This window comes from Rhinolophus hipposideros (genome assembly GCF_964194185.1).
Source record: "Rhinolophus hipposideros genome assembly, chromosome: 7".
NCBI classification, from domain to species: Eukaryota; Metazoa; Chordata; class Mammalia; order Chiroptera; family Rhinolophidae; genus Rhinolophus; species Rhinolophus hipposideros.
This window is the reverse complement of record NC_138053.1, coordinates 15,366,158-15,381,285: the sequence shown is the minus strand read 5'-3', so window position 1 is coordinate 15,381,285 and position 15,128 is coordinate 15,366,158. Positions and strand designations below refer to the sequence as shown.

General features: G+C 33.6%; 1 protein-coding gene across 10 annotated transcripts in view; it reads left to right on the top strand.

Annotated features, from left to right (window-relative positions):
- CSNK1G3 (casein kinase 1 gamma 3) overlaps positions 1-15,128 on the top strand; it is a 103,016-nt gene that overhangs the window by 35,122 nt on the left and 52,766 nt on the right. For all 10 annotated transcript variants that reach the window (XM_081053652.1, XM_081053651.1, XM_081053644.1 and 7 more), the window contains exons 2-4: positions 2-427; positions 7,058-7,098; positions 11,698-11,767. In XM_081053652.1, the coding sequence (XP_080909778.1) occupies positions 250-427; positions 7,058-7,098; positions 11,698-11,767 (289 nt within the window). In that variant the 5' untranslated portion in view covers positions 2-249. The remainder of the gene's footprint in view (position 1; positions 428-7,057; positions 7,099-11,697; positions 11,768-15,128) is intronic.

The following is a 15,128-nucleotide window of genomic DNA, read 5'->3' as shown; positions in this document are numbered from 1 at the left end:
GCTCTCTATCAATATCAACGCACATCATTGAAAAGATAATTTTGAAGACATGTTTTGCTGAAAAGACAGCTGAGAAAAATTTTACGAATGGGATGAACACGCACCAGTTAATTGACTACCTACTGCAATTTGAATGTTAACGTTGCCCGGCTGGTACAGTTACCTAGTGATGTACCTATTCTCACAATACCCTATTTCAGTGTGCTTGTCTTGATTAAAGAATTCAAAGTGGAGTACCGCAAACTTGATATGGATAATAAAAAGAAAGACAAGGACAAGTCAGATGATAGAATGGCACGACCTAGTGGTCGGTCGGGACACAACACTCGAGGGACTGGGTCTTCATCCTCTGGAGTTTTAATGGTTGGACCTAACTTTAGAGTTGGAAAAAAAATTGGATGTGGCAATTTTGGAGAATTACGATTAGGTAAGACTCTTTTGTTTATTCTTTTATGTTGGAAGCATGTGTTTTAAATGAAAGATACTTTCTAATGAAAACGATTTGGTGGTTTAGTTTAATGGTTGTCATCATTGTAAAGCATATAGATGTTGGACATTTTTTATGTACTTGTATATTCATTTGTAAGGAATTCTCTAGTATAGGAATGTCTGTTTACTTGAGATTAACTATCCAGAATATGAGAAGAAAGTAAATTTTAAAGTCGCAGAAGGCTGAAATAGGTGCCAGGTAAGCCTTTGCAGTGTATTCTTTAGGAATGATATTTAGGTTGCTTTTACGGATTTGAAAACATTTAGTAACTGATCAATTTGGGAGGATATGTATTGCTTAATGTCAAGGTAATATACTAACACTGCATAAAAATCAGTAAAATTTGCATTGTTGTAATTTATCCCTTCTCCCACCCCGCAAGTTATCCAGGGTCAGGCTCAGGAATCTGTTTCCTTAATAAGGGACACAAATTACTGATTGACTTTATTCTTAAAAATCAGGTAAGTTTGGGAAACATTGTTTTAATTAAACCTCCTAACTCTGCATTTAGAGAAATTGAAACTCAGTCAGGGAAGGTACCTGCCAAATATCACACAGCAATTTAATGACAGACTCGGGACCCAAATCTAGGTATGACTCTTAGTACATTAGAAATGTGACTACGTTCATTGAATAGAAACAAGAAGGAGAGCAGCATGACATGGAGATACGGGAGTCAGTACTAAGGTACTTTAAGTGTTCTGGTCAATGGACCATCCATAGTGGAAACTTTAGAAGTAAAAACAAAACACAACAGAAAAAACTTGGCTTTACTAATTTTCTTAGATCCAATCCTGTTTGTTAGAAATAAATTCAATTATATGTTTATCTCCTCAACTACTTCTCTTTTTCATTGTGTAAACACCCTAATTTGTAGTTACTCTTTCATTTTATTAATGTTTTATGTAGTTATGTACATTACATCTTTAAATAAAGCAAGCCAATAAAAGGTAATGATATACTTTGTACATAGATGTAAGATGATGTGATTGGCAGACTTTGGCATTTTAATAGGGACTCAAGTATTTGAAGGGGTTAATTTTGACATTTTATTTTTTGAAGGATATTGAATTCGATATTTTGAAATTCTTAAACTTTCAGATTTTGAAGTTAGGAAAACCAGTTTATTTACTTGCCCAACTTTGAGCCACCATCATCTCTCTCCATTGAAAATTTATTGCGTGTCTATCTCATCGGAGGCATGGTTATTGCCCCTGCCATTATGGAACACATAAGTTGTTTGACCATTTGGGGCCTCAAATTCCTCAACTTTAAAATGGGATTATTTCCATATTTTAAGGTATTGTAAAGATTAAATTTAGGTAATATGAAAGGACCAGCACTATGCCCACAGATTTCAGGAAAACATTGATTGTTCCACTCATTTCAAAGATATTTATTTATTTTTTTAAAATTGTGGCATGTTTTATGTATATATTTTAAAATTTATCTAAATAAAGTAGCTTTATTAGCTATGTATTATGCCATATATATTTATACTATGTTGCTTTCTTTCTATTTGCTTATGTGACCACAGTACTTTGGCCATTCTAATTTGAAATTGGTTTTATAGAATTTATTTCAAACTATCTGCGTTTGATACATACTTATCTATATGTGTGTATATGTGTGTGTATACATATGCACAAATCAAATCTAGTGGATCATTTTGACCAAGGCCATATGAAAACTATATGTACCATATACTCAAACTATATATGCTATATACCGAAAAAGCTGTAGTCTGTGAATAAGCAGTAATAGGAATAAGATGATTTATTAGTCTGTCCTTCCTTCTCTCTCTCTCTTTCTCCTCTCTCTCTCTCTCTCTCTCTCTCTCTCTCTCTCTCTCTCTCTCATCTATGGATGGTTATTGTACACTTATACATCTATTTAAATATATTATCTGTATCTAATATGTATTATATCTGTTTTATGTATATTTATAATATACAGTTGACCCTTGATCAACTACTAAATAAAGGGACATTTTACTCCTTTTTTTTTTAAGGCCTCCAGTGATTTCTCAAGTTATTATAAGGATCATTCTTTCTATACATGGATAAACATGCTAATGATAAAAGCTGGTTTAGATTCTTAAAGTGCTTTCTTTAAAACCCTATTAATAGACACATCTTGAACATTTGATTCCCGGCACTAAATTTTTGTGCTTAGTTTTGGGTGAGAAAGAATACAGGGCATACATGTCATAGGTAAATGGTTTTCAACAAAGGTTCTATTGGCATTTTGGGCTGGACAGCTCTTTTTGCAGGGGACTGTTCCACTCATTGCATGAAGTTTCTTAGAAGTTCAGACCTCTTGGACACTAAATAGGAGTTGCACCTGTACACACAACCCTAAGTGCCCAAGGAGACAATATTACTCACTGTTGAAACTACTCTTACAGGTAATTATTTAAAAAAAAAAAAGTTTAAAAAATATAGTTGAACATAAAAAGTTGGCCTTGAGATTTTTGAAAAATAGGTAAACATTTTAAATAATACTCTGACATTTAACTGAATGTTTTAAATATCATTTTATGTGTATTTTTATTGTAAAATGATGAATTGATATATTTTTGGTTTTATTTTATCTTTATATGTATTAGAGGTTAGGCTTGTGTTCTGCATATTAGTAGATGTATTTCTAGCTTAGACCATTAAAGCATATTATAACACTTATCTAAGAAATGTTTTTGACAGTCACTGAATGAGACCAAATATAGCTAGCTAAAATATAGGGTTGTATTGTATATATATTTCATTTTTTCTGTATATGTTTTATATATTTTTTATCTATTTTATATTTTCTGTGTATGTTTTAAGATGTTTTGACATCTTACAAAACCTTTCTGGCTGGGGAGAGATTGCTTCTCCCGGGGCTCAGGTGGGAGCATGCCTTTGATCTGTAGACCCAACAGTCCAGAGCCATTATCTCCTCCATCTGGCTTGTACACTCCAGGAGGCAGTCTTCCTTTTCCTCAGTCATCCCGTGGCCAGGTACAAGACAATCAGAGACCACTTGTATTGCCCAAAGGCCACCAGAATTATTCATGGCAAGAATTATTCAAACTAGTCGGTCCTAAACTGTTTGTCCTGCCCTGCGGTGCCTTTCCTGCAGAAACTCCAGTGCAGGCCTTGGCCTAAGCGCTTTCCTTGCTCCTGTCCTCTATCACCTGACCAAAATGTGATGCTTCCCTTGACCCCCCCTCGTAGGACCTGTGGGCACAACAAACTGTTTTCCTGAGCCTCTTCTGTGTCCCTCCTTGTGGCTAAACCTGACTGACCATCCCATAAAAGAACACAGAATAAGAGTGTTATATATTGCTTTATGTATTACCATTTTTGAAATAAATATCACAACTTGACGTAATTAAGTAGACCACAGAGAAGTTTCCATAACTTCTCTCATTTATATTTCTTGGTCCTATATTGCTCATAATTCTTATTGTTTATATTTAAAGAATTGTTGAAAATTCTGTAGGCCTTACACAAATAAACATGCAGATTTGAGTAGATCCTTCATTTTTAAATTTATTTCTACTGTTCCTAACTGAAACATATTGTAACACTTATGTGAGAAGTATAATAATAAGGAATAGACTCTGCTGTAGCAGAGAGATCCAGAATGTAGTGGTGTTAAGCAAAGTAGTTTCTTTTTCTCTCACATAACACAAACCAGAGGGAGAGCACCAGGACTTTCGGGGTACCTCTGCATTTTCAATATGGGACTTCACCTCTGTCTGTAAGGTCCTTGCTTCCTTTGCTGCCATCTCCCAGCCAGCAAGAAGAAAAAGGGCCAGGAGAGCACACATTTATTCTTGGAAGTGGGGAGTGACACACCTCCTACCCAGAACTTAATCACGTGGCTGTGCAAGGTGAAAGAGGCTGGAAATGTAGTCTCTAGCGAGACAACTATTTTAAAATTTGGGCATTTTATTATTATAGAAGGGGGAGCATGGATATCGGTGGGTAACTAGTACACTAGTCCCTGCTATAAACATATATATTGTTTTTGTATAACATAGTTTCGTATAATAATTACCATCCAAATACCACAAAATTAGTAAAACCATCTTTTCAAGTTCAATATGGCACCAAATTTTATTGGAAGTGTCTTTTAAAATTGGATTAAATCATCCGTTAGCCTGAATCTATTTAGTGCCTTCTCTTAACTGGATTCCCTCTATACACACACCCCTTTTCTCTCACTCCTGTACGTACACAGTCTGTGTATCATGTGTTTGCTAATGCACTAACAAGTATTGATTAGAAGCCAGCTGTGAGGCCTATGCCTATGCGAGGTGACAAAAATGCTTTGGTCGTATGGTTGACTCATTGTTCATGTTTGTAAATATAACCCTCAAAGTTCAGCAAAATCTCTAATGTTCGAAAAAAGATGATAGTTTTAGAACTTAATGCTTTCTGTTGTGATCTAAAAGCAGACATTTGACCATGTAAATGTCAACAGAAGCAGTGCTTTTAGAAGTTATTTGGTATATTTTGATTCTGTGGAATCTGTATTTAACCTAACTTCTTATCCTATGAATATTTACCCTTGGTGTACTTGTGAGTAAATATCATATACAAAATAGTTATGAAAAAAATAATGTCTGAGGCAGTACAAATTCCATTTTTGTACTCAAAACAGAATTGTTCCTTTGTTACTCAAAACAGAATTGTTTCTTAAGTTACTCACTATACCATTGGAATTATTCACTGTACACCTACTAGAGGAAGCCGAAAATTTCATACATAATATATTCTTGAAAATACATATGAAGGCACATCTAAATGCTAAGCTAGTTGATTAAAAATATATGTTTTCTAATTTTTTTTTGTATTTATGGGCTCCATGAGTACCTGAGTGCAGTTTAACGTTCATCATTTTTGGTATTCTTATTGAATTTCATCTGTATGCCAACTATAATGGGTTTTATGAGACCTATGCTATTTAGCATTAGTATGAATGCTTATATTCTTTTCACATTCATTTTTATAAAACAAGACAAAATTCAGAAAAGTATTATAATGTTTGTATGAACAAATACTGCTGTACAATGGAGGCAACATATCTGAGACTGAAATTTTGCCTAGAATTATTACCATCCATTGAGCTACTTTATAAAAGGAAGTTAGGTGTGTTATGCTGGAAAATCACATATATGAAAGTTGGTGATTGTCTATTCTGTGTTCAGTAGCCACTGTGACCAGAACCAGTTAGTATCATAGTTGAAAAAAAACCCAACTATCATTGTTCTATTTTTCTCATAAAAATAATACATACTTATTGAAAAAATACTGGAAATTCAGAAATCACACAGTTCTATTTTTTATTTTTATTATACCTATAAAGAAACACATTAATTTATATATCAAATTGTCTTCATATACTATTTTCTTCCAGAATTCTCCATAATGTTTTACTTGTAGATTTTCCTACATTATTTTCTGTTTGCCAATGCAAAGATTAATTCATTTGAATACTTTACATACTAATGATATTAAATCTTTATTCTGGTTTGTCTTTTACCTATTCTTTGTATATGAGAGAGGTTTTTCAAAATACAGAAGTTTAAAATATTTTATGCAATCAAATCTGTATAAAAACTTCTGACCTTTTACTTTTTTTCACTCTTTTTATACTCAGAAAGGCTTCCATATTTTGGTCTGATAAATATTTTTTTCTTACGTACGTGCACCCCTGTGTTCATTGCAGCATTATTTACAATAGCCGAGGTATGGAAGCAACCTAAGTGTTCATTGATAGATGAATGAATAAAGAAAATGTGGTATATGTACACTATGGAATATTACTCAGCCACAAAAAAGAGGGATATTTTGCCATTTGGGACAACATGGATGGACCTAGAGGGTATTATGCTGAGTGAAAGAAATTAGGCAGAGAAAAGACAAACAGTATATGATTTCACTTCTCTGTATTATCCAAAAAACAAAATAAATGAACAAGCAAAACAGAAACAAACTCATAGATACAAAGACAAATTGATGGTTGCTAGATGGGAGGGGGTTTAGGGGATTCATGAAAAAAGGTGAAAGGGATTAACAAGTACAAATTACCAGTTGTAAAAATAGTCATGGGGATGTAAAGTATAGCATAGGGAATACAGTAAATAACATTTTATTAATAATAATTATAGATGGTGTCAGATGGGTACTAGACTTACCGGGGTGACGATCACTTCGCAAGGTATATAAATGTCTAATCATTGGGTTGTACAACAAACTAATACACTTTGTATGTCAGCTGTAATTGAAAAATAAGTTCAAAAATAATAAAAGAAATATTTTTCTTGTTTTATGGCTTATATCTAACTCTTAGACGATCTGGAATTTAATTTGGTTATAAGGTGAGATGCTAATAACCCTTTTTTCTCTCAAAGTACTTAACTAGTTTAAAACAGAGCCAGTTTTTGAATAATAGAAGCAAAAACTTATGCTCCATCTAAATGTATTATGTGCGTTTTTCAACCAGAGTACCGTTTTACACAATACATCTTTAAAAATCAATTACTGATAGAATCTGACTTTTTTTTTCTTTTTCAAGGGAAAAATTTATACACAAATGAATATGTGGCTATTAAACTGGTAAGTTCATGTGTTTTATGTTTCCTTGATTAATTCCTTGTTATTTCTTTAATGACTAACTTACATTTGAATTGCTGTTTGTTTTCATATAATTTATAACTTGAATGTTTATTGGGAAAGTAATGTGCATAACTGATCTTTTGTATTAAGTCTTAGCATCGTCATCAGACCCTTCAAGTATATGACGACGTATATAGGATGTCTGTTTTTTTCTGTGTCCTGAAAACTCAATCCCTTTACTGTGGCAGCATTAGAGAATTGAAGTTTTGAATTTTGGCACTGTTTTTAATTTAAGGAAGCTGGCATATTGGCATTTTTAATTAGGTAAAAATTATAAAACAAGATTTCTCTTTCTGATTTAAGCATGTGCACAAAACTGTTCTTAGTATTCAGAAGTATATTCTTTGAAAATATATTTTCAGGTAGCTTCCAAAATCTGTTTTTCTATCGACATTTTATATATGGTAAATCTGGATATTGCTTGACCTTCGGAATTTCAGAAATGCTTGATGTGGGTGGAGGATGACAGGGAAAGCAAACTCTCAGAAGACTGTTTTTAAGTCCTAAATGTGCCTGGTACGACAGGCACAAAAAGGCATCTCTTTTTGGAAGAGTTGGGATTTGTGAATTTTTGTAAGACATAACTTTCTTCTGGCACAACTTTCCTACCTGCTTTGCCAGCCAGGTTTCCCTGAGGTTAAGCATGCCTTGGTTTTTCCAGTCCTCCTGCCATTCTCAATCTTATCCCTGCCAGTGTAACCACTGAATTAGGGTAATGTGAGATTAATATGTAAAGACAGATGATTAGAGGAAGCGGCAAGTGGGAGAAATAGAAAAACTTTTAGGATGAGCTAGAAAACCGCACTACCTAATTTTGAGTATCTGTGAGTCTAGACCACGTTCCACTGCAACAAAGCTGTTTGTTTTCACTGGGAAATAAGATGCACAGCAGGGTTGTGGTCCCACCAGCAGATTGGCTAGCTGATGTGTGGGTTTGGACGGGCATTTACCTAAAGGAATTCACCTTGGTTTTAATTTTAAGGTCTGATCCTGGCTTTATGACAGAAAATCTGGTTAGGTCATCTCATTAAGATTGTCACTGTTAGTCAGAGGTAGATTCACAGTCAGTCAGTTCACACAATCAATTGAGCGAGCTCTCAGAAATACTTAGGAAGAGTTAATTTATAATGAGGTATTTTTACTATTCCAGGTCCAGAATGCCCAAATCAGTATAAGTAATGCGCTTTCTTACTATAGGCTGATCTACATAAAACGGCAAGGTAAAATTCCAAGCTTCCCTCATGAGCAGGAAATCAGGATAGGGGAGTCGGTTTGTATGAATCACAGTAGGGAGTGGGGGTGGTGCACACAAATGAAAGTGTGGCAGCATCTCTATTGAGTGTTATTCATGCAGCAGCCCATAGTGAGCAGCTCTACTCACGGGAGCATGTGAATATTTAACTGACAGGTCAAAGCGAATAAACCGTCTGTTTCAGTCATTAAGTGGTGACCCTTAGGTCCTGTTATTTTTAGATTTGGAACTTTTTTACCCTTGTTGATATGCCATGCCTTAGTAAACATTTATTATGTCATCTTTCAGCTGCCTTATGTCTATGCGCATATGTCATCTTTTTAGTTTATTTTCGTGCCATATCACTATCCCCTTATTTATTCTTTTTTGGACATTCTTCCTCTATGTACCTTTTTAAAGCAGTGATCAGCTCTACTTATAATAATTGTTGTTATTCGGTGTTCTCTGGGGAACTGGGAATATTTTTTCATCTGTGTCTAGTATTTTGAGGTTGAACTATGGTATAGAGTCGTGTTCACTTCAAATTTATCTAAAAATATATTGGCAGGACAGAAAAAATTTTCATGTAAACTATTAGTATGTAGTTTGGTACTTAGTTTACTAAATATCATATCTATATCTATCTATCTATCTGTCTATCTGTCGATCTAATCTATTGTCCTCATCCTTATATTTTTTTGTATGTATTGCATGTGTTTATAACAGATAACATCATTTTGTTCAGAACCTTCCTTAACAGTAATCTTTTGAAAATAATGTCTGTATACCTTCAGTGTTGTCTGATTTTTGTACTTTGGTACAAATAAAGGCATTATTTGATAACGCTGTTCAGAGAGCAAATTTCAGTGACTATTTGCAGCTTGCTATCTCTTGTAGAGGTTTATACATATTTAATATTACTGTAGTTCAGATTGATAGATTGTTTCAGGATAATCTGTTAATTTCACCTTAGCCACCACCCTCATACCTTGTTTGCACCTATATAGTAACCTGCATTTCGTGAATAATGAAAATGTCATACTGTGGTGAGGTAAATTTTGTTATATAGTGGTATAATAAAATTTTACTGCTAGTAAAGTACTGGAATCAAGTTGAATTGACTCAACTAAGTTAGATCTGGGTGTTTGTTTTTACCTAGGGAATATTAGTGATTAAATAAGTTATGTGTTTAATTTCATCTGTGATTGCTTAAGTGGGAATCTTGTATTACGTTTATGTTTAGGTACTTTTACATAGTCACTTGGAGAACTATAGTTAATATAGCACTCACTGTCTGGTAGGCACTGTTTTAAGTCATATACGTACGCTTATGTGTGTATGTATTTTATATAAGGAGATATATACCTTTTTAGTTTATCTTCGTGCCATATCACTATCCCCTTAATTATTTATTATATATGTATTTATATGTATTTAATATATATTATGTAACATGTAAATGTATATATGAGAAACAAAGTTTTATATCTCTAATAAATGAGGAAACTGAAAAGTACAGAAACGTTAAGCAACTTGACAAGGTCACACAGCTAGTACATATAGTTGAATTAGGACTCAAACCCAGTACAATTTGTTTCAGTGTCTGTACTTTAACTGTTCTATTCTGCCTCTCAAGAACTTAGCTCATTCTTTTCTTTTATAATAATCTTTATAATTATTCCACTGGGATTTTACTAGTTCCTTATCTGAAGTTTTTGTCATTGGTTATAGTTTCATTATACTATATGCTGGTGTAAATTTCTTTTTAGTTATTTTGTTTGGGATTCATATTCCTCATGGATCTGTGGTTTGTAATCTTTCATCAGACTGTTCATAGCAATTATTTTTTCAGTTATTGGTTCTGCTCACTTGTCTGTCTCCTTTACTCCTGAGTCTTATCAAATGCATATTAGACCTTCTTGTTATATTATCCAGATCTCTTATCTTTTTTTTCTGTATTTTCCTTTTCTCTTCCTTCATAATGCAATCTGTATAACTTATATAGATGCATTCTACCGTGTTTCCCCAAAAATACTACCTAACAGGACCATCAGCTCTCAGGCATCTTTTGGAACAAAAAATTAATGTAAGACCTGGTCTTATTTTAATATAATATAAGCCTGGGTGTAATATAATATAATATAATATAATATAATATAATATAATATAATACTGGGTCTTATGTTAATTTTTGCTCCAAAAGACACATTAGAGTGGATGGTCCAGCTAGGTCTTATTTTGGGGGAAATATAGTATATAATTTTCTAATTCCATAGACATTTTTCTATCTACCAGTGTCTAAATTCTCTTTTCTGTTGTGTTGTTTTGCTGGCAAATTGCATTTTAAATATTGGTTATTGTAAAGGTTTTTTGTTTGTTTGTTTATTTTTAATTTCTTGAAGTTCTGTTGGTTTTGTTTAAATTTTGTTACCATGTTATATTTTCCTGTTGGAGCTTGTTCAGATTTCCTGTTACCCTTTTATAGTTTGCTGTTTCATACAGATATTTTCACACATTATTTATTTCTTACATCTAAAATCTATGTTGCTTCTGTTTCTGTTGTCTGTGTGTGTCTATATATGAAACTCAACGTTATGTTGCATGAAAAAAAGCCAGATACACGCATATAAAACATATATCGTATAATGTCATTTATATGAAATCCAACAATAGATAAAACTAATCTAAAGGTGATAAAGTCAAAACGTGATTATCCCTGAGGGAAGGATGCTAAAATGTTCTAAAGGTTTTTGAGGTGGTGGTTGCAGGGTTATATGAAGTTAACAAAGCTCCTGGACCTAATACTGTGAACTGTGTTTTATTGTAAGCTATATCCCAACTAAAAATTAAAAAACAACAACAGAAAACATTGTTGCTACTGTCAAAATTTTTGCTACCTCCATATTTGTTGTTTCTTACTTTCCTATGACTTCACTTTATCCTAGAACCTTTACATGACAAATACACAGTTCACAGGTAAATTTCTGGGAACAGGAGAACGAGAGTAAGGGTCACCATTCCCCTAGTCATGTTTGGAGTATATTTTTCTTCCAGATCAGAGTCAAACATATAAATTTACCTAATGCTGCTCTAATAGCACTTAATCTTATGTACATTTATGACATTAATTTATTTTACATTGAAAAAAGTAAAGCTGATTTTTACATGGTTCTAACCTTAGACAAAGATGCCTAATAAAATACTACATTATATAAGGGTTGACATGGAGATTTATAATATTTGGGGGTGGGGCCTAGTGATCTTTTAATAACTTAAATACTTATTATTGTTCTTTGTTTTTTAATTAGGAGCCCATGAAATCCAGAGCACCACAGCTACATTTGGAATATAGATTCTACAAGCAGTTAGGATCTGGAGGTAAATTTGTAATGAAATGGATTGCCATGATAATAACTTTGGTTTTAAAGAATTGTATTTTAAATTTAGCTAAAGAGAATCACTTCTTAAGACTATACCTCTAGGCATTTCTTATGAGAGTCTTAATGTTCCATTTTTATTTTAAATAGTACATTTTTGGAGCTATTTGTGTTGGTACTAATATGAGTAGAGAACATTGTGGAAAAAAATTAATTTGAGAATATAAGATGCATATAGTTTCCATATTCGTAGCCTCTTTAGTAAAATTATAGTTATTGAAATAACTAATGACATTGTGGTTTGCTGTAAAATGGCCCCATAAAATATATTCATATCACAATCCCTGGGACCTATAAATGTCATCGTAGAGCAAAAACTTTGCAGGAGTGATTAAGTTAAGGATCTTTAAGAGAGGAGATTATTCTGGAATATCTGGGTGGCCCCTAAATACAATCACAAATGTCCTCGTAAAAGAGAGGCAGAGGGACATTTTATATGCACAGAAGAATAGAAGGCAAAGTGACTACAAAGATAGAGATTGGAGTGATACAGCCATAAGCTGAGGAATGCTGGCAGCCACAAGAACTGGAAAGAGGCTTCTGGATTCTCCCTTAGAACCTCCACAGGAAGATACTAGTAGTAAAAATATGACATAAATCTTTTAGTAGTTGAGTGCCATAGGGTTGCAGTGTTGTACAACTCCAGGGACCACCATTTACAGAGTACTTTATATCTCTATCTCTATTTTTATAGATATAGCTATAGATAGCTATAGATATTTAGAAGTGTGCTCCATGGCATAGCATTTACATAGATTGAAATATGAGTTATATTGCCTGAAGGTATGTATTGTGGTGACTCTGAAACCCTGGTAAGTGTGGTATCTTTGAGTATTTCATGTGAATGATGTGAATTTTGGTTACTTGTTAGTATTTTTTATTAATCATGAATTTTTAAAACATTTTTGAGAACCCATGTAAACTTTGTAGAAAAACAGGACTGTTTAATTGTTTGGGGAGATACTGATGATTTTAAAATTATTTTAGAATTGATATTTTAAAGGATTATATTTCCAGACTTCTCTTAATCATAAATGGGCCATTCAAAGTAATTTAACCTGTAACTCTCTTATGGTGTTTTAAGTTTCATTTAGGTAGCATCTTGTTTGATAGTGTTCTCTTTAAAAATAGGTGTATTGAATCAATATCCAGAATATATAAAGAACTCCTAAAACTCAACAGCAAAAATACAAATGATCCAGTTCAAAAATGGACAAACAACTTGAGTAGACATTTCTCCAAAGAAGATAGACACATGGCCGATAAGCACATGAAAAGCTGCTCAATATCACTAGTCATTAGGGAAGTGCAACTCAAAACCCCCAAAACATGCCAGTTCACACCCATTAGGATTGTTATTATTAGCTAAACAAAGCGAAAAACAAAGCAGAAGCCAGTAAATAGGTGTTGGTGTTCAATGTGGAAAAATTGGAATCTCTGTATTGTTGGTGGGAATGTAAAACGGTGCAGCTGCTGCGGCCAGCAGTGTAACGGTTCCTCAAAAAATGAACACAGAATTACCATTTGGTGCAGCAACTCCACTTCTGATCATATCCAGAAAAAGATTGAAAGCGGGGTCTCAAACAGATATTTGTACACCCATGTTCATAGCAGTGTTATTTCCAATAGCCAAAAGGTAGAAACAAATCAAGGGTCCATTAATGGGTAAATGGATAAAGAAACGTGGTATATGCAAACAGTGGAATATTATTCAGCTTTAAAAAGGAAGGAAATTCTGACACTACAATATAGGTGAACATTGGGGACGTTATGCTAAATGAAATAAACTGTCAGGCATAGAAGGACAAATACTGTGATTCCACTTGTTTCAAGTAACCAGAAGAGTCAGATTCATAGAGATAGAAAGCAGAATGGTGGTTGCCAGGGGCTGAGGCGAGAGGTGAATAGGAAATATTGTTAAATGGCTATAGAGTTTCACAGCGGGGAGATGACAAAGTTCTGGAGCTGGATACTGGTGATGGTTGTACAACAGTGTGAATGTACCCGATGGCACTGAACTGTACACTTAAAAATGGTTAAAATGATAAATTTTACATTAATTTATTAATTTACATTATAATTATACATTATAATGTATATTTTACCACAATGAAAACATAAATTAAAAGTTTTATTTTGAATTATTTAATGAAATCTCTGAAAAAATACACAATTTATCGAGTTCTACGTATCTGAATTTTGATCCTTCTAAAAGTCCGTATGTTTCTTTTTCTTTAACTTCCTGACAATATCCGTCTTTTCTCTTTGTTCACTGAAACTGTTACATACGTACAGTAGGATTACAACGTGACTGCAGTGTGCATGAGGTGCTGACTCTATATTACTTAGCTTTCCATAAGATTAAATATTGTTTTATACCATTATCACTTTCTGGGGTAGAAAAAGTTTAATGTTTGAATAGTCCTGTTTTGTCATATCCACTCAGCATTTATTGAGTAAAATGAAGATGTAGATTTGGGAGTCATCAGCACATAGGTGGTGTTTTGCAGGCTAAGGAAGTGGATGAGATCTCCCAGGGGAGAGTATGGAGAGGAGCAGAAGAGGAGCAGACAAAACTGTGCTGACCACTGCATTGGGTAGGAATGAATTTGACTGTCAGTAACAGAAATCGTGACAGCAGTAGCTTAAACATGTAAGGGGATGTCATGTGAGGAAAAATAAACAAGGAGTTCCAAGGTGGGCAATTGTAGGGTTGATACAGCTTCTCAAAGGCAAGGAATCAGGTTCTCTCTAGATTCCTTCTCCTATTTTTAGTATGTGGCTTTCATCATTATAATCCTGGATATGTTGTAACAGGAGGGAGGAAGGAAAGGATGAAATTACTGTCTATATAAAGATAACTTCCAATTATTTATCTCCTGCCTCCATTCTTAAAATCTAGTTATACATGTACTCGTTATGTCCATACTGGAATCAGAAATTACAGTATACCTAGAATTTTGCTCCCTACCTTCTTTTACCCTTATTTTTTCAGTAATTTTTCTCTCTTCCAAATGGCCTGTTTCCTTTTCTGGATTATCTTGTTCCATTAGTGGCATACTCGTTCATGCTGAAAATGTTAGTCACCTTTGGTTGTGGCCTTTAGGAATAATCAGAAAATTCTGTTAGTTCTGTCTTTTTTCTTAGTCTCCATTGTCACTTTCTTTGAATTGGGCCTCATTTTGTGCACCTTACCTTCTTACCTTCAGTCCTTGTAGAGGGTTATGATTTAGCGTAAAGTCTAAATTTCTTTCTCTTTCTACTGACTCACTTTTTAGTTGCACTAAACTTACTATTCCTTG